The sequence below is a fragment of the Falco cherrug genome, chromosome 14 (assembly GCF_023634085.1).
Source record: "Falco cherrug isolate bFalChe1 chromosome 14, bFalChe1.pri, whole genome shotgun sequence".
In the NCBI taxonomy this organism is placed as follows: domain Eukaryota; kingdom Metazoa; phylum Chordata; class Aves; order Falconiformes; family Falconidae; genus Falco; species Falco cherrug.
The window spans coordinates 2,822,545-2,841,766 of NC_073710.1; the positions used below are offsets into that span (position 1 = coordinate 2,822,545).

Genomic DNA, 19,222 nt, shown 5'->3' on the forward strand with positions numbered 1-19,222 from the left:
CCAAATCAATGCAAATGGCATCCTGTACTCACGACCCAACGGATCTATCTCATTCTAAGGCTTCCGTGAAAATTGTCTCTACGTTTGTGCCAGGTAATACTAAAGAACCCTTCTTTTTTAGGAGGAAGGAGCCCGCCTGAGACCAGAATCAAGGTTTCATTGCATCTGATGATGATGACTGATCACGGAAAAGATGGTATGAAACAGCCACTGCTACGGTCCCAAACCATGCCATGCGCTCCAGACAATTCCACCATGGAATATCCCTGGAAAACCCTTTTCCTTTGAGTCTCTGTAATGAAGGCACCTGTGAATACTGTTAAAGATTATGATATTCCAGAAAGGTTGCCAGAAGCTCCAGCACTTAATGGCACTTGTGAGAGGGAATCTGTGAGTAAGAAGAAGCGCATATGCCAACTGCTGGCAGAAGAATAAAATGAACCAAGGTTTGCATTAAAGAAAAAAAAGCATTCGTGCTTAGACCTCTGTAATACAGTAATAGCAGCAAAGAAGTTTTTTTGGACTTGAAGTAGATGCTGAATAACAAGCCTTTCTCATTTTGAGCATTAACAGATACTGTAAAAGCTGGGAGTTCTCACTGCTCAGGGGCTGCCTTATAACTGTGTATGAAAGCTGTGCACGTGAATAGCTTAGAAATACTGACTACAAACAAGACAGCAGGTATGCATATGACCTCGTTTTCTAAAAAATCATTTTCCCAAAATCAAGAGCAAACCCTATTGCTGTTAAAGTAATTTTCAAGTTTCTGATTTTTTTTTTTGTAATTTTTTTTTTAAAATACCATTTGCCAGGTAGGCTGCTGTTGAAGAGTTCCCCAGTTGGGATCTGGCAGGAAAACGAAATGCTTTGAGGTATGGTTCCACCATGCTGGTCCCAAAAGCAACACTGTCGGAGAGATAGTTGCTTCATTTTGGGAAAAGCACTGGTACTACTGTAAGGGAGAGGGAAGGACGTGGAGCAGGAATGGGGGAGATGAGACTGCAACAGCACAGACCCAGAATAGCTGAATGAAAGGTCACGGAGCCACAGTCTTTGTAGAGACAGTGCCAGGATGAAGTCAAGGGCACCATGCAAACATACTCATTCACACCTTGCGAACATGCTCCCCACCTTTAACCCCCTCCGTTTCCTTTCCACACTGTGTACGTAACCTTGGGGATCCCAAACCTGCAGCAAAACAGCCAGGTTCCTCAGGCTGACACTGAGGAAGGTGATGCTCAGCTCACCTGTGGACCCCAGCTGGGTAGAAGCTGGCCGTCTAAATCCTGCTCCCCCAGGTCTTCAGCAGCTGTGGGAGCAGATCCCAGCCCACACCTGAGCCCAAGGCTGCATTCCTCCCTCCCAAATTACAGCTCTGGCTCCCGTGAAGGATTAGGATGTGAGTTGTGGTTTAAAAGACCATCAGGGCTTGACTGAAAGCTGGGCCTGTCATGACTGCCAGTGGCCTGGTATGTGTGTGCCCACACGGGCTTTACGTGTGCTGGCAGAACCACCCTCGACATCTGAAATGATTTCCAAGGCCCACCGGCTATTCCCACGGATGGGAAAGACGAAGAGAGATAGGATTAATGGAAAAGGGTAAGTAAAAACCTATCAGGAAAGCATTGGGAATTTGTGCTTCACAAGACCTGTGCCGTGCTAGACACGTGTTGCTCTGTGCTTTATGGGCAAAGGTGTAAACTGCGCTCTGTTGCAGTCTGCATCACCCATACCAGGAGAGAGCTGGCATCTCCCAGCAGAACTGGAAGCACAAGTCAGCCCTGGGGCTTGGGTGCTTTGTCTTTGAAGCCATTTTTACCCTCGAAATCAGGGCAGGTAAATCCAGGCACAGCAGCTAATGCCCCACTGTCACACAGTGACAACACCGCCAGGGAAAGGCTCTGGGCAGATCCCGATGCTCGTGAGACACGACGGCATGAGCGATCCTCTCCGGTGAACTCAGCAGGCTGAGGGTACGTGGTCCAGAAGCGAGCGAAGGCGCTAGCAGCCAGCTGGTCACCGGGTTCAGGATGGGATCTGGTGCTGCGACCCACTTCAGAGCAGCAGCTCCCATCTGCACTCCACAGGTAACTCGCTGACGAGGTGACAATTTTCCTTCCAGCACTGCGTGTTGCTTGTCACAGGTACAGGCTCCCTCGGGCTGGTGGGAAAGAGCTGAGCACGATGTAGGCAAAATAGTATTGTCCACCACAAACCAAGAGTTGGGAATCGTTCTCCGAAATTGTGTTTGTTCGGATGGCTTGTTCCGAGCCTGAAATTTGTTCTACAGCAGCAATCTGGTGCTTTGTGGAAGATTATGGCTGTCCCAGGTAAAAGGGAAACCTTTGGGTGGAGAGAGGTGGGAAGGAGCTGTACCACAGTAGGGCAGGGCAGATGCACTTGCTGCAGGTGTCTGTTCCTCATTTGAAGAAGGAAAAATAATGTAAAACTGACTTTTCCTTAATTTCCTCTCTGTCTTCGGTTGGTGTCATGCCTGAGGGTAAAAATGTCTTCAATATAAGAAATCTATCGCAGCTCTCTAGGTGATGGCCTGGGCCACCGCCTAAGAAACAGTGGCATCGCCTGCTTCCCAGAGGAATTCTCCGAGGTGCCTTCCTTGCTCTCTCCTCTCCCCCACTCTCCCCCAGGGCTCTCTGACTGCCTGGCTCTTCCCTGTGACGGCTCAGTCCTGAGGGAAGTCAGGCTGAAAGCCTCTCTCACCACTTCATGGGAAAGTAACGTTGACTTCTGGACACACAATGGGGACATCAGAGGTCCGTGCTGGCTTCTGCGAGCACAGAACCTCTCCCCCGGCCATTCCCACCTACCTGGAAACCTGCGGTGATTTTCAGGGCTTTACATCCCCAGCCGCTGGCAGCAGTCCCATACACTAGCTAAAGCGAGAAAGCCCTTAGCGATGCCATGACCCCGTGGGCTCTAGGAGCAGTCCTCGCTGGAATGGAGGCCCAAGAGCTCCTCAGCCAAGCTGGTGAGACCATTTTCTTCCAGGGCTGAGATCAGCCGCGCTATCGTGGCTTTCTTCCCCTCCGACTGGATAAACCTGAGGAGCAGCTGATAGGCTTGTTCATACAGTCCCTCTCGGTCGTACTCGAGGGCCAGGTTATCAATGACGGGATCACGCAGGGCCCGGCAGCTCTTCTGCAACGAGCGACCCACTTGCTTCCATTTCTTGGACACAAGCTTGGCAAATTTCTGGTGGTCATCCGGCGTGAGCATTCTGTTGGCTGAAAGGGACAGAGGGCAGGTGAAACACGGAGGTTTCAGGGCTGGTGTGAGGCGGCTTGGGCCAGTGCAAGGTTGGCTCAATGTTCCGCGGAGCAGGGAGCCTGTTCGGCGCCCACAGTGTGCTGTTAAACTGCTGCGGGGCTGCTCTACTCGTCCTCCGGTGGTTTAGCACCCAGGCAGCCCTGCCTGGGGTCCCAGAGCAGGGAAGCTACAGGGACCACCCTGCCCGGGGGTCCGCACGCCCCCACAATGCTCCTCCACCGTTGGAGGTGGGGCCGCCGGAGGAAGCCCCGCTGCTTCGCACCTTCCTGCCCTCCGCTCCCCGCACCGCCTGCCGTCCCCGGCGCTGGTGCCTCAGTGGGGAGCTGCAGCACGCGGTGACACGTTCACCCGCCCGTGGCCGTCCGCCCCCAGCCCTCTGCCTTGCTCGGGCCCTTCCCTTACTGAAATCCTCCCACAACGCCAGTGTCTGGGCTTGCCCCCACCCTGCAAGCTCGGCAATAGCTTTTTTAAAAAAATTTTTTCCTCCCCCAGTATAAGATTGCCCTGTGGTTTGCTAGAGCTTTTTTTCTTTTTTCTCCTTTTCTTTTTTTCTTCTGATAGACATCCTCTTTTATTTGTTTCAGCCTTTCAAAATCAACTTGGCAAGACCTTTCTGACCACGTCCCCTGTCCCCTGCCTAAGCATCCTCAGGATGCAACACAGGAGCTCTCTCCTTGGCTGTTTAGCACTGCAGATTGGACACGCAGCTTAAGCACGCTCAGAAATTATCTAGCTGATCTCAAGCTAAAATTGTTATGTGAGACTGTCTGAAAGCTCTCTGGAGGGGACAGACCCCGAAGACAGCTGACGTACTGCAGGGAGCCTGGACAAATCCATCCCGGCTGACAGCAGGGCTGATGGTGCCCACAGCAACCTTCCCAGCCTGACCCCACCTACGATATTAACTCACCTCAACAAAATGATGTGGAGGAAGAGAAGCTAATCTGCGTTCTTCCTTTCAGTATTAAGGAGTTTTTAAATGTGAGGAACCTGTAAGGACACAGGCTCTGAAGCATCTGGTTCTGTGCCACCCCAGAAAAGAAAAAAACAGGTTGAAGCCTGAGCAGAAGCAGTATGGCAGTATCTTAGGACTGCTGGAATTCCTTCCTTATGGGATGCTGGGAGATCCTTGATGCATCTGAGGTAGACCCCAATACGTAGTCACGTTAATCCTCCCTCTTGGGCTTTGAGGCGAGGAAGACCAAGGGCTGTCCTGGTCAGTTCCAGCTACTCACCGAACTCTTGTCCCTGAAAGATGAAGGTGACTTGCGGGGAAAGGGAGCTGCCTTGAGACGGAAAAGGCAGAGATGGGGAGTGCAGAGATGCGCAGTCTTTTACAGCCGTGTTGTTGTTGATGCTCTGGTGAACGATCAGGCTCTTGAGGCACTCCTCCAGCTCCGTGATCTCCTCATCCCGCAGGCGGTCAGGCTGCAATGCAAACAGTGTCAGTGATGCCTGCCAGGCTCACCGCCTTGCAAAGCTGGAAGGTGCAGCCTAAGATGATGGTGTCAAGAGAGGAGCAATGAGGCAGCTATAGTGTCAGTTGTGAACTGACCAGACGAAATAGCCTAATGGAGTTCTGGCTGTAAACGTGTGAGGTTCTCTCTCTGATGTAATATGAAACAGGCAATCTCCCTCCCCTGGGTTTCTCACGTGCAGCAGTGAGCGCTTACAAGTTGCACAAAATTCCTACGAGTCCACATTTACCTCCAGCAGCCCTCTGCAAGAATCAGGGGGCACCACAGGCAGCGTGGCTTCTCTGACTTACCCCATGTAAGGGTCAGGCCCACAGAACGGGGTGACCTGATCCAGCAGCTCAGGGCCACCACAGCAGGCAGCTCCTGCTACGCCCCTTCTCCTCTCTGCCCCTCCACTACCTAAGTGCTGTTGCTCCCGGATCCTCTCCAAGCCAGTTTTTCTCACTGACCAAGAGAAAACTAGCCTGACCTCCAGAAGGCAGGTAATGAGCAAAGGAGTAAAAGCAGCAAAACACATGGGAAGAGTCCAACCTGGCGAGTGCTCTGGCGAGCGCTTAGCTGGCATACAGCAGCACCCAGCAGTGCCCTCGGCCACTGACAGCTGTGCCCTAGGGACATCTTTGACTGTGGCACTGTCAGGCAGAAGCCCAGCTAAGTCAGTCTGGGGGAACTGAGAATAAGCCCATCTCTTTTGTTCAGGCCGCTAGTTCAGCGAGGGGAGGGAGCCGCAAGCAGAGGCTGACAGGGTACGGCGCATCACGTGTGGTTTGGCCCAGGGCTGAAACGTTTGCACTTCGTTCTCTGTGCTTGCAGAAAAGCAACGTGGCAAAACATACTCTTGTGCCTCATCTTCCCAAGTATATGGTGAGTACCTATTTCTCAGGACCATCTAGAGGGAACCAGAGTTACAAGGTATTGCTAGTTCCAGGTGGAAAAAAAGAGGGAGAGGGGAAAGGCAATGAGTTTAATCATGTCAAGTGCCTTGGTTTTGTGGTGAGATGACAAGACCTCACTGCTCTTGCTAGCAGGATTAGAGTGCCAGGGCCAAAGTGTGCAATGAGCTAGACGCTGGATATCACTTCTGAGAGAGAGACTTTGCCTTCAAAAGCGCAGCCTATGTTCTGCTGGCAGCAGATGCTGTTTGTCCCCACTCTGTCACAAGTTGTTGGTTTAATGCGCAGTGTTTGCACCCACGCTCGCTTCTAGGTGCAGTTACCACTGCTTTGCTCGGAGGAGGTGGTGGGCAAGGCAGGGGACAAAGGTGCTGAGCAGTGCTTGTTCCACACCGGACTGCTGTCCTCTCCACCTGCCTCACAGGTGTATCAAGGCATGCTTGCTCATGCTTTCAGCTGCACCTTCTATAGTTCTTCATTGTAGCGGTGGTAACAGCCATGCTAATTGTTACACACAGAAACCACAGGGATTTCGCAGAACCTCTGTAAGCTATTTTAGGTAACTGTCACACCTTCCAGAAAAGCGCACTGCTCTGGGGAAGGGCAGAGCTGTTTCTCCACATTATAGTTGAGAGGTGAAGGAGGGAGAAGTCAACAACCCAGCATGCTGCAGCAGAGCAAGACCTGCATGCACCTTCCCGAGTCCCGTGCTACTGCTCCTCGTTGCTGCCTGGCCTCCCACCCTCTCCCACTCACCTTTTCTCTGTAGATGCACTCCACGCAGCGATCCTCATCCTTCAGCATGTCGTCGAGGTGTTCCTTGCCAGCCTTCAGCTCCATTTCGAGAGGCACCGTGGTCATGGCCAAGGAGAGCTGGAGGTGATTCTGGAGGGACTGCTGGAGCGCTCCTTCCCGGTAACTCCGCAGGAAGCGGCGGCAGTTCTCCTGCTTGCAGAACTTGAGCTGGACTATCAGGTGTGGGTGGCTGCAGTGCACTTTGAGCATGTCCACGCCGTTCACGCTGCCGGTGGAGTCTGGCAGGGAGAAGTGAGCAGAGTCACTATCCAGGCATGAGACATGCGACCCAGACCCACTCCCACCCACCACCAAGCCTGCAAAGGGGGGGGCTTTTGAATTCTCTTCTCCCTGTGACCACATCCTCTGGGATGAAAAACCTGTACGTTAAACCAAGAGCAAGTTTTTGCTGCCCTGCCACCATCCATCCCCATGAAGTATGGTGGCCAATGGAGGCCATATGCTGCTGCACCCCAGGTAATTATCTCAACGCTGAGATTATTAGGGGAGGGGTTCAGTCTGAGGATCCATTTCCCAGACAGAAATGGTTACGCTAAACTGGCAGCACAGGGAAGTTTTATAGATGAAAGTTCAGCTCAGTGCTCAGACAGTCTTCAGTCCTTGTGACTGGACTTTCATGCAGTGATGAAGGTCCTGGAAAAAAATCCTGCGTTTCCTCTCCACCCCATGCCCAGAGGTAACTTTTGGCTGGCTCTGAGCCTTCAAAACATCTCACAAGTGGCGAGTGATAGGTCCAGACACGGGAATTGGGCTGCTTGAGATCGGGCCTTGACTTGTTAAACTCTTTTCGCACAGAGAATTAATTAATGGTAAAACCTAAGCAAGGAGAAGCTGGGGACATGCCCTCTAACATTAGTGGAGGGGCAGCATGAGCCACGCTGACAGCAGAAACTGTCCAGGCCTTCGTTCTTCCTTCTCCCAGCAAAATTTCATTGTGATTAGCTGTGCACATTGACCTTGTCTCCACAGGGATTTTGTATGCTGATGATGACAGTTTAGAGGACGTGTTTTTCTCTTTTTTTTTTTTTGCTCTTACAGCAGAGGCCTGTGGGAGGCTGCCTGAACTGCTTCCAGACCCAAATTAACCCCCTCCCCCCCGCCGCGCAGAGGTACCAGCTCCCACTGGCACTGCGTCGGGTACCGCCGAGCCCCGCACCGTGCGTTGCGTAGCTCGGAGGACAACCCCAAGGCAAAGCAGACTCGTGTGCGCCACGTTAGGCAGGGCAATTAGCCTGGGATTTCAGAGTACGTGATCTAACAGTGGCTTTACAGGGTTTTCCGAGTCCTTGGCTGCATCAGAAAGCTTAGTTCAGGCCAGATGTGTCACTGGGACATGGGGCTAGGCACCTAGGGGAGGCATTTGAATTCACTGTGGCTGACCAGAAACGTCTTTCTACCTCTTCCTCCGGGCTTTGTTTTTCTTGAGTGTTGGTTAAACACAAGCTTCCATAGCAGGGTAGGAGGGCTGGGGAGGGAAAAGCTGCACAGACCTGGAAACCTTTACGAATGCTGTACATGACAGCTGTGAAGCTACTGCAGAAGAGAGGACTTTGCACATGTTTCTTCATGACGCTTCAGGGAGCTGCCGATTTCATGGCTTTTTTAGGTCTGGATAAGCTCAGTAGGATTGAGTCTTTTTGCTGGCTTTCCCTTAAACATGTGAGCAGATTCACATTTCAGCGACACAAAGCAAGTGTAAATCAAGCCTAACCAGGCAACTGCGTCGGGCTCCCTGCTGCTTTCCAGCTCTGGATCGAGCTGCAAGATGAGCAGGTCTGTACTGGATAAACTGCCTGACTCGGCTCGGCTCACGATTGCCAGAAGAAATTACAAAATAGTTACACAAGCCCCATTAAACGATATAGGCTCAGGTGTATGAGACTGGTAAAGAACACAGTGAGAGTCACTCTAGCTAAGTAAGATAAACCCTTCTAACTATTCTGCAGTCAGCTTGGTGCAAGGGTGCATAGAGAAAAAGAGTTTTATGACCGTCTGCATCTCAAGTCTCTTTCTGATGTAAATAGGGTTACATACAGTTGAAGCTAATGTAATCGTGCCTGCTTACATCAGAAAAGAACTTATACTGGCTATTGCTAATTTTAAAAATGGGCTTCTCAAAGCAGAAATCACGTTTCTGTGGTGGTATAAAACCAGAAATTAAATCTTCTTTTCTAGCAATTGCAATCTTTTCCCCTCTTACATAAATGGGTTTAAACAAACATTCATAAAGTAGGATAACTTGTAGGACAGTTCGAGTTGGAAGGAAGCCCAGGAAGCCTCGAGCCCAACCTCCCATGCACAGCAGGGTCAGCCCTGAGGTCAGCCCAAGTTGCTCAGGGCTTTATCCAGTCCTGTTTTGAAAACCCCCAAGGATGGAGAGAACACACAGTCACGCTGGGCAGCTGCTTGGTTGTCCTCATGGGGAAAACGTTTGTCCCTGGATCTGGTGTCTACCCCTCGTTTCAATCTGCACCCATTGCCTCTCATTCCCCATGCACCACTGTGAAGAGCTGGGCTCCATCTCCCCTCCTCATAGGTACCGTCAGGCTGTGGGTAGGTCCCCCAAAGCCTTCTCTCCCCAAGCTGAGCGGGTCCAACTCCCTCAGCCTCTCCTCACAGGAACGGTGCTCCAGCCCCCAGCCGCCCCGGCAGACCTCTGCAGAATGTGCTCCGCTTTGTCTTTACTAAATACAGCAAGCGCCAACCTTCCTTACCCGTGAGCGCGAGAATAAAGCAAAGCACGGCACTGCGTGAAGGGATGAGACAGCAACACCAAGACACCGGCGAGGATGGGTACCTGCTAACGCCAGCTTCAGTGCCTTGAACACGCTGGGTTTCTTTTGCGAGCTTTCGTAGAGAGACGGCAGAACGATGCTCTTGCATGTCGACTGGAGGAAGAGATAAGCGCTGCCGATCCAAGGAGCGGAGCTGCCTGCCATCTTCAGCGCCCTACGAAAAAACCACACAGGTGAGCTGAGAGCACAGGGAAAAGGGCCTGACGGTGGGGGAGCACTTACAGCAAACACCGAGCACAAGCATGGCGGGATCACGGGGATTTACCTTTGTTTCCTAGAGGAGGCTGGTGATATTCTTAAAGCAAGCGTCACCCTTGAGGAGGTTACTGTTATTCTGTAAAAGCACAGCGGGACACAGGGTCCCAACAGCAACTCACAAAGCTCTGCTTTCATTTTCCACTGGACTCTGTTCATTTTATAGTCCAAAGAGACCCTGAAGCAAACCGTTTCAGTCCTCGTGTGTCTGAGTGCCCAGCCAAGCTGGCAAAGGCTAAAGACACGTCGTTGGGGTGCTCCAGGGAGCACCCAGCAGTCCTGCTTCTGGCACAGCCACAGGGACTGAAGCCCTACTGCAGGCAGAGGCGTTTTGCCCAGGGTCCCGGTCCCCTGGTTGTCCTCACTGAAGGACACATTACAGAGCAGCAGGACACTAACAGACGGGATGAGGGGTAGTGGTTTTAAACTGAAAGAGGGTAGATTTAGGCTAGATATAAGGACAAAATGTTTTCCAGTGACAGTGATGAAACAGTGGCACAGGTTGCCCAGAGAGGTGGCCAATGCCCCATCCCTGGAGACATCCAAGGCCAGGCTGGACGGGCCGTGAGCAACCTGGTCTAGATGAAGGTGTCCCTGGTCATTGCAGGGGGGGTGGACTCAACGGATCTTTAAGGGTCCCTCCCAACCCAAACCATTCTGTGACCCAGGACTATCCCTCTGCTTTACGTACTAGCTCATTTATCAATCCTCTCCCACCGTTCGTCTCTTGCAGCAAGGCACGTGGAAGACAGCACATCCACCGCTCCGTTCTCATCACACCTGTTCCTCAGTGCCCAGCTAATGCAGACCTTACATCTGCTGCGGCTGCACCCAACTCTGCTCCTGAGGCAAAGACGGACCAAAACACCTCCCAGGCTACGGAATCACAGAATGGAAGAGCTGTGCTAGGCTGGGCAATGCCGGACTGGGGCTGTGGCAGCTGGTGAGCATCTGACAGCCCTGGAGACAGGCATGGATGGCCACCTCTCCTTTCTGGTGGGTACACAAACTGTCTGGGCATGTCCATGAGCGAGCTGGTCCCTGCAACTCCCCCCCCAAAAAAATCCCCAAAACACCAAACTGCTCCACAGAGAGCGGTGCTGGGAGCCAGCCCTTCCACCACACCACAGTGACAAGTCATTTGGGGCTTCTGGTTCAGCCCCAGTCCCAAGTCCTGCCCTCTCTCCAGCTGCTTGTCTGGACCTCCATCACATCCTCAGCTGCTTCCCCGTGGGCATCTCTTCCTTCCTGCTTTCTGCCCCACTGCTCAACCCCAACAGCCTTCCCGTGTCCGCCAAGCCAGCGCAACTGCTGGCCGTGACACTGTCCCTCCCTTCAGCTGTCCTTCAGATTGTGGGCATGCAGGTTTTTTGTCACCAGGGGCTGTCAGACCAAGAAGGATGACTCCCATGGGCAGGCTGTCCTCCTCCAGGTGGTGGCTGAGGCTGAGAACCATCTCCATCCCTTGCAGCATGTCCAACAGGGCGCTGGAACATACGTCCCACCCCGTTTACCTGCTATAACCTCGAACTGCGCCCAGCATGGCAGCTTGTTCAGAAAATACAGGAAATAATAAACAAATCATAAAATTCACACTGAATATGGGAGTGCAAGGAGCACCTGTGGGATGCAGGAGCGTTTCCAGACCATGAGCTCCTACATCACACAAGCATTTTAGAAAAGGATCTCGTAAAGGAAAAAAACCACCCAGGAGTATGCTCTGCTGCTGCATCCCAGGTCTGGTCCGAGCCTCTGGCCACCGGGAAGTCCGGGATGCGGGCCCCCCTCTCCCAGCACCTTGCGGAAGGAGGGTAAGGGGAACCCAAGGAACATCTCCGAAAACTACAGCCGCGCGCTGCGTACCGGATTTCACCACGGGACGATTCCCCTTTTGCGGCGCAAACGCCCAGGCGCTCCCTGCCAGCCCGGAGCCACGCGGGGCGCCAGCACCCCGAGTCCCCCCGCACCCACCGCTGCCCCCGCGCCCCCTCCCACACGCCGGGCGTGCAAGGGCTGTACGAGGGGCTCCGGGGCGCGCTGCCCCGCTGCCCCGCCGGCTCTGGGGGTGCCCCCCCCGCCCCGCACGGCCTCGGCACCCGGCCCGGTCCTGCCCCCCCCCACGGCGGCCCCGGCCCCCCCCCCCCCCGCGGCTCCGGGCGGCTTTACCTTGTGCCCCGCCGCCGCCCGGCCTCGGCGCCGCCGCTTCCGCCTCTGCGCGGCGCCGCCCGCTGCTGCCGGCACGGCCCGGGCGGGCCGGGGGGAACGGCGGGGCCCGGACCGAACCAAACCGACACCAACTAAAAAAAGCCCACCCAACATATCCCCCCTCCAAAAAAAAAAACAAACCAAAACCAACCAAAACCCCAAACCAAAATAAAACAAGCAAACAAACAAAAAAACCTAAACCTAAAAATAAAACCCCACCAAAAACCCCAAAAGCAAAAGACAAAAAATATCTCCCCCAAAAAACCCAAACCCAAGGAAACCCCCAAAAGAAAACAAAACCCAAAAGCACCTCAAAACAAACAACCCCCCAAAAAACCCCCAAACCCCAACCCAAAACATAAACCCAAGCGAACCCAAAAAGAAAAAAAAAAACCAAACCAACAAAACCCCAAAACAAACAAAAAAGACCCCCAAAGAAAAGGAAAAAAAAAGGGGGGGGGAAACAGCCACAAACGCCATTGCAGTTCAGTGCCCCCCATTGCAACCCAGCGCCCCCCATTGCAAGCCAGTGCCCCCCATTGCAACCCAGCGCCCCCCATTGCAACCCAGCGCCCCCCATTGCAACCCAGTGCCCCCCATTGCAAGCCAGTGCCCCCCATTGCAACCCAGCGCCCCCCATTGCAACCCAGCGCCCCCCATTGCAACCCAGTGCCCCCCATTGCAAGCCAGTGCCCCCCATTGCAACCCAGCGCCCCCCATTGCAACCCAGTGCCCCCCATTGCCCACCAGCAGCCGGCCAGGACAGGGCATGTGCCCCCAGCCCATGGCAGGCGGAGGAAAGGGGGGTTCCTGGGAACCCCCATAGCTTGTGGGTGATGGCTCTGCCAGGGCTCACCAGCTTTTCCCTGTGGTGCTGCTAACGAGAGTGAACAGTGAAAGTGAAGGTTGGTTGGGTTAATAATTACTGAGCAGCGGAAAGGTGTCCCAGCTGAGGAACACAGACTGGGCAGCATCTGTAGCAGCATCTAGGGGTGCTGTTTGCTCAGGAGGGGAGAAGGATTAACGAGGTGGGGGTTCCTTCTCCAGTCAAATCCAGGACACTGCTGCCCAAGGGTGCACTGGGTGATGGAGGAAAGCTCCCAAAAGAAGCATGCAGGGAGTGCAGCACCATTTGTGAGAGCAGTGGTGATGGAGGGGACCTCTGGGACGCGCTTAGTGAATGCAGAGTGGCGTGACACCCAGCTCTGCCAGCAGGTAGGGACACCTGGGCTGGGCCCCACTGCCTGAGGGGCAAGGTGGTGGTGTCGAGATCAGCTGGGTGTTAGGGCTTAGTCCTCCCTGTGGTGACACCTGAATTATGTCCCACCTCTTTCTGCACCAGCTGAGGCTGCTAATGCGGCTGTGCTCCTCTGACAAACTGAACGGGGCAGGTAGAAAAAGCAAAGCAGCTTTTCCCGACTCCATGAGAGGTTCTATGGCGAGCAAAGCCAGGAGCTGGGTGTGCATCTCCACTGCCCAACCTCAGGCAGCAGCCTCCTGCCCAGGCTGCCTTTGTCTGGCATAAATGCTCTCCCAGGAGTGGAGGGGTGACAGCAGCTCCCTTGTTTGTCCCCAGCTGGCAAGAAGCTGGCATGGGATGCTGTGCCAGATATCATGCCCACGTGCTAGCTGCTGTCTGGCTTGGCAGCCGGTTTGTGCAAACTTTCCGGGCAACTGAACTTCAAACAAAAGTAGAAAGTATTATGAAAGACTTTTTTATATATACATCTATATTTTTAAAAATACATCTGTATTTTAAAAATACATCTGTATTTAATGCTATTTTACAGCAACAGTATTTTAACAATATAAACTCATTTGTTTGCTAAAGGAAAACCAGAACTGAAATAAACCCTGCAGGGGTGAACCCAGACTGGCTCTCCTGGGTGCTCTGCTTTCCTGGGCTACTTTTCTTGGCTTATTGCTTATCTCTTAGGTTTAATCTGCCTCATTGGATCCTGCTACTGGGGAGCTATTAAAGTCAGTTATCCAAAGCACTTTTGCATAGAGAAGCTGTTAGATTGTAGTGGGTGAACACCTACTAATTTGGGATATTACATCTTGGACACTTTTAAAACCTTTCCTGTAAGGATTCCATTCTCTTCAAAGTAGTTTTAAGACTGGGGGTCTCTAAGAACAATTGTTCATTGCACTACATAATATGCAAATTGTTTTGCTGCTAGATTCCCTAGCTCTGAATACTAAAGCTGTGTTTACATGTTCATAATTCTGTCTTTATAGGTGTTGAATTTTATTTCAACAGACAGTATTAAGTTTTGCATTTCCTTTGTTATGTTAAAATCTGTCTGCCGTTTTTCTAGATGAGCAGTAAGATGGCACCCACAGTCCCAGCAGGGCAGACGGTACCAGCGCTTCTGCAAACCGGGCATTAACTCGCTGCCAGTTTAAGAAGCAACTCGTGTGTTCATGAATTTCAGGGTTAAGGGGGTTCAGTGAGCCCAGACATCACAACCTACAAAACCCAGGGCTGAAGCAGCGCTGGCTCCCAGAGCCAGGTAGGCAGCACAGGGTAAGTTGCTGTGGGGACCGTCACCCACCCGGGTCCCCCAGATGTTTTCTCCTTGAAGCTGCTCTGGTCGCTGTATGTGGAGAGGGTAAAAAGGGCCGAGGCAGCTGCCACCCACTGTCCTCCTGCTGGGCCTTGCTGGGCACCTGTTTTTGGGGAGCATCCTGCTGGGTGACATCAAGGCAAGCACTTGGAGCCTCCTGCTTGGGAAGTGGAGCTGCCAGTGAGGGGAGCGGCTGCATCGGGATGCAATGGCGAGTGTGTGGGGGATGCGCGGTTGGGGTACAACAGGCTCCCTCAGGCTGCGGTGTGGAAGGGGGGTGCTGGGGGCCTTCAGGGAAGGGGGTGTTGAGTAGCTGGGGGAGGGGCGGGTGCTGAGGGAAGAGGAGAGGACTGGCCATCCGCTCGTTCCCATACAGGATAGCACAGCATCCTGGCTCCTACCCCATGGCAGGGAAAACACGCCTCTCTCGGCTGTTATTTTCGGTATCTCCTGCGCTGCTCCTCCCTCTGGGCTGCAGGCAGGCAGCACAGCAGAGGAAGACGGGCTCTGCTGGCAGAGGTACGCTGCGCCCCTCGCCAGGCCGCCCCCAGCCCGGAGGGGTGCCATGGCTTGGGGCTCCCCCACACCGGCTCCCCCCACCACAGCACCGCTGCTCCCGCTCCAGCTCCCGGCCGCCGCCGCCGCCTGCCCGGCCTCCTCGGGGCCTGCGGGCCCCACAGGCCTCCGCCGTACCCTGGGTGAGGGCCGGGGACCCGCTGTGGCCCCCCGGCGCTGGCCCAAACCCGGCTGCCCTCGCCGGGGTGGGCAGGCAAGGCGGACCCCGGCAGCCCGCCGCGCGCAGGCCGTGCACCCCACTGACTCAGTAACGCTAATAACGCTAATAACGTCGCCTTTCCGCCCGCCTCCCTGCCCTCCCGTCACATTTCTGAGCTTCTCTAAGCCATGGCCACAGCTGGGAGTGCACCCCCGCTTCCTGAGGGGTTCACAGTCCCTTTTGCAGGCTCCAAGGAAGGAAGCCAAAGAGCTGAAGACGTGGGATCGCAGGCAGGGCACGGAGGAGCCGCAGAGCCTGCGGGCAGGCATGTATCGCAGCCAGCGTTAAAAGCAGCTACAGGGAGAAAAGCCAAGTCCGAGCTGTTCTTGTCAGAAAATGGCAAGAGACGCGAGGTCCCAGGAAGGAAGCAGGACGGTGTCACTTGGCTGTGCCAGCCGGGGCTGGGTGGAAGGGGGTGGTCACGGATCCGATGGCAGATAAGATAGCGTAGCTGCTCTGCTGCTGCCACCCCGCACTCCGAGTGAGTCACGCTTCAAAGCGCTGTATTCTAGAAAAGCGTGTTCCTCTCTGCCTTATGCTTTTTTGCATCGCTACTCCGTACTTGCTTCATGTTTTTCAACTCTTTTTCCTCCTTTGAGGATATTCAGAAGGGCAGGTTTTCATTTAAAGTGCCCCTCGATGCTGAGATAACACGGGGACTCCAGGACCCAGGGCTCCAAAGGTGAGGGGCATGCCGCGAGCTGCGGGGCCAGGCGGTGAGGCTTGGCCCCACTGCTCGCCTGGGAAGGGCAACGTCTGCATTTAACAACCCCTCGCCGATTTATGAGAGGGTTAGAAAAAAATAAATGTTGCATCAATAGTTTTATTTGTGCAGAAATCTAGCATTTTGGAAAAAGATGAATGAGAATGTTAGGTGGTGCTCTGATGCTACACTCAGCTTTCCTCCCAAGGCGCTTATTCTTTTGCGTTATAGTTCAAGATTTGCTTTTTCATTTTGACATGTATAAATGCAAATTCTGAGACAGGAGTCACAGCAATAAAGTATTTTTTTCCAACTGTCGCGTCTTATCCCAGGCAAGGACCACCGTCCTTGAGCTACTGCTTTCTGCTGAAGGCCCTTCTGTTTCACTGTTGGTAAATAATGGGTACATGGGGCTGTTTTCTGTGCAGAGCTTCTGCTTGCAAAGAGGGTTTTTTTTTCCCCCCCACACTTGGAGAAATCTGTATCAGCTTTTTGAACACCAGGGCAGCACTACTAGAAAATTCCCTTGCATTTTTATTACTCAGAGTAGCAAAACTTCACTGCAGGAAAAAAAGAGGCTTTCTTTTTTTTTTTTTTTTTTTTTTTTTGGTCCCCCACTAAAGCTTTGATCTGATATCTTTAATTCTTGGAAAGTATCACCCAGCTTCTTAGGATTGATTGAAAAAAACTGTGCAAAACAATCGACCAACAGATTTCCCCCAGTTTTGTGTTCAATTTGGTGAAATTCCAAGTTTTAAACAATTTTGACCTCCTCTGTGATCCAGTTGCATTGGTTTGATTTGTGAAATAAATCCTAATGCGTGTGTCTGTCTCTTTTGTTTGTTTGTTGCTTTTTTTTTCTGTACAGGGACTTTTGAGAATTAATTGCGGTTTTGGAAGTTTCTGCCATTTTTAAATCGGCAAAATGCCTGCTCCCATTCCACAGTTGTGGAACTACATCCCGGAAGAAATCCTCATCCAGATTTTCTATTACCTTTCCCTTCGAGACAGATACACAGTCTTCCAGGTTTGCAGAGAATGGGCTGCAGCTGTTTCTTCTAGCTCTGTGTGGCATTTCACAGAGATCAGGTGAGAGGAATGGGTCTCTGATGTCCAAGCACCTTTGCAGGAATAACCAGATCGTTGTTTCCAGTGCCTGTCAAACATTTCCAGCACTCTGCTATGACCTTATTGACATTGTGGCTTCTATGTGTGATGATGATCTCTTACGTGACTAGCACCTGCTTATATAATAAAGAAAATTGTGTTGTATGCTGGGTTTTTTTCAGTTGCTGCTTAGGATTTGGGTTTTATGGGAAATACTGCATCCTTAGGTCTGTGGTTTTAAGCTGCCATTTGAAAATGGCAAGAGGCAAAGTTCCTGAATAGTTATCCTTGTCATGACACTTAATTCTCTGATGGGTCTTTCTGGGAATGACTCTTCTCATCTCCTGACCAGTGTTTGGCCTTACAGTGACTCTGCAGCCATCAAGTGAGAAGAAATGTCTGGCGCATCTGTTGATGTTTGTAGAAACACTAGTAAAGGAGGGTATCTGCTCTGTGGCTGCTCAGCTCAATGTTCATGGTGACTAAGAGTTTTTTTTGCCCTTCCAGCTGTGATTCAGAAGATGAGGAAGGCATGCTGCAGAGCCTGCTCCAGTTCCTCAGCCAAATCAAACACCTGAAGATTGTGTTTGACCAGTCCAAGGAGGTCAACCGGAGGAATGTGACACGCATCTTGGATGTGCTGGCAAAACAGAACCACAAACTGCAGCAGCTGTGCATTGTGTGCCATGGAGAGAACCCCTATTTCTACTCTGGCCAGGACATCCTACAGAGCATACAGAATATATGCGACACGAAAAACCAGATAGATCTTCAGCATATTGATTTTCGAAAAATGCCCTTCACTCTCGACGATAAGCTGGTCGGACTCTTAGCTACCGCCAACCCAAACTTGCACAGTTTGTTCATCAACAACCGCACCCTGGTATGCAACGTGGCACCAGACACCATCAGGAAAGTTCTCAGAGCGTGTCCCACTCTCTCGGCCTTGGGTGTTTACTATGCCAGTTTGTCTGACGATGTGTTCCAGGAGCTGCTCGAGCCTGGAAGAGCAGCTTTCACCCATTTAGACATTTTCTGTGAGCGCCTGGACAAGTATATACCGGTCATCTCAGAAGAGCTCTGGGCTGCCGTAAGTCAGAAGCATCCTCAGCTCTGTGTAGACCTGGAGTTCGATCATACGGTCCCTGCCTGCAAAATACCACGGATCCTGAAGCTGAACATACCTGTGAGCACGCTGCAACTGAATACCTATAATTACATGGTCGATCAGATTAGGTTCGTCACCCAGAGCTACAGCAGTACTTTAAAGAAGCTGACGCTGCAAACCACATCCTCGGAGGGCTTAAATGCCTCACTAGTCGATCTGGCTAGGCAGTGCAGAAATCTGTTGGAGATCCACTGCTACTGCGTGGTCAGCCAGGAGGTGGTAGATGCGTTCCTCACGCACTGCCCCGGTCTGAAACGATACACGCTGAAGGTCACCAAGGAACGGCACCCCTGGAAACCAGTAACGGTTCAGTGACCAGGTTCTTCTGACCTCCTGGGGAAATCCCTGGGGGTCTGCAGGGGGACGGGGACAGCAGATTTAGAGCAGAAGGCAAATGCTGCACAATGCCCTCCGCACTCACGGAGAACGTGCTGTTTCGCCCTGGCTGTTACGGGCGATGCGCACCTGTTCTGCAGACCAAGCATTTACACTCAAATGTGATAGAGAAAGGGTTATACAGAGAAATAGAATTGCCCCCTGCCTTTTTTTTTTTTTTTTTTGTCGTGCAGGGTTTTTTTTTGGTGTGGTTTTTTTGTTGGTTTTTGTTTGGGGGTATTTTTATGGGGGTATACAGGGCATGTCTTTTTTCTTCTCTGCTTCTTTATTCAGCAGGAATGCCAAGTTTACCCTTTGTGGGTTTTTCATGAGGACTTCAGCAAAATTTAATTTTGATTTTATGTTTTAAAAGAATCTCAAAGTTGAGCACATTTTGTCAAGTGCCCAGCAACCACTTAGACTGTTAAGGAAGTGGCAGCTTCAAAGCAACTGTTTTCTGCCCGGCGGGGTACTCAGCTGTGCAGATTCCGTGAGCTACAGCAATGAACTGCGGTCATCTGGTAGAAAATCCACCCTAACCTTGATAATTCCTCTTCCGGCACTTCAGTGATGGTGAGCTCACCCATTACCCACTTGTCATGTAACTCCCAGCTTGGAGGGTTATAACAGGAGCTGAGTTATGTTAGAAAATACAAGCAGGAAGAAAAATACTTAAGGAAAAATATTCAGAAGATAGTAATAAAAGGCACATGGCCTGCAAATCCCCTTGTCCGTCTTGCTTTTCTTTTGCTCAGGAATGTGGATTTCCAGGTTAAAATTTCAATGCCCTTTGC

At 52.1% G+C, this 19,222-nt stretch overlaps 2 protein-coding genes across 4 annotated transcripts; one reads left to right on the forward strand and one right to left on the reverse strand.

Moving 5' to 3' along the window:
- Positions 1-1,638: 1,638 nt before the first annotated feature.
- On the reverse strand, positions 1,639-11,728 carry TRADD (TNFRSF1A associated via death domain). Of its 2 annotated transcripts, none has more exons than XM_055726868.1 (5): positions 11,692-11,728; positions 9,273-9,424; positions 6,416-6,693; positions 4,524-4,716; positions 1,639-3,245 (listed from the first exon to the last, which is right to left on the reverse strand). In XM_055726868.1, exons 2-5 carry the CDS (start codon positions 9,412-9,414, stop codon positions 2,938-2,940), a joined length of 921 nt encoding a protein of 306 aa, XP_055582843.1. In that variant the 5' UTR covers positions 9,415-9,424; positions 11,692-11,728; the 3' UTR covers positions 1,639-2,937. The 2 variants fall into 2 exon arrangements, with proteins under 2 accessions (XP_055582843.1, XP_005444635.1); XM_005444578.3 differs by lacking the exon at positions 11,692-11,728 and adding an exon at positions 10,217-11,449.
- Positions 11,729-14,662: 2,934 nt separating this feature from the next.
- On the forward strand, positions 14,663-18,637 carry FBXL8 (F-box and leucine rich repeat protein 8). 2 transcript variants are annotated; one of them, XM_027813295.2, is made up of 3 exons: positions 14,663-14,819; positions 16,647-16,867; positions 17,393-18,637. In XM_027813295.2, the coding sequence occupies exons 2-3, from the start codon at positions 16,704-16,706 to the stop codon at positions 18,366-18,368; spliced, it is 1,140 nt and encodes a 379-aa protein (XP_027669096.1). In that variant the 5' UTR covers positions 14,663-14,819; positions 16,647-16,703; the 3' UTR covers positions 18,369-18,637. The 2 variants fall into 2 exon arrangements, with proteins under 2 accessions (XP_027669096.1, XP_027669097.1); XM_027813296.2 differs by lacking the exon at positions 14,663-14,819 and adding an exon at positions 14,826-15,556.
- The last annotated feature ends 585 nt before the right edge of the window (positions 18,638-19,222 follow it).

Excerpts from the sequence above, each read along its gene's own strand:
- FBXL8 (XM_027813295.2), top strand. The coding sequence starts at position 16,704 with ATGCCTGCTCCCATTCCACAGTTGTGGAACTACATCCCGGAAGAAATC. Across the intron at positions 16,868-17,392 it reads TGGCATTTCACAGAGATCAG|CTGTGATTCAGAAGATGAGG; the intron begins GTGAGAGGAATG and ends TTGCCCTTCCAG.
- TRADD (XM_055726868.1), bottom strand. The coding sequence starts at position 9,414 with ATGGCAGGCAGCTCCGCTCCTTGGATCGGCAGCGCTTATCTCTTCCTC. Across the intron at positions 6,694-9,272 it reads ACTGAAGCTGGCGTTAGCAG|ACTCCACCGGCAGCGTGAAC; the intron begins GTACCCATCCTC and ends TCTCCCTGCCAG. Across the intron at positions 4,717-6,415 it reads AGTGCATCTACAGAGAAAAG|CCTGACCGCCTGCGGGATGA; the intron begins GTGAGTGGGAGA and ends TTTGCATTGCAG.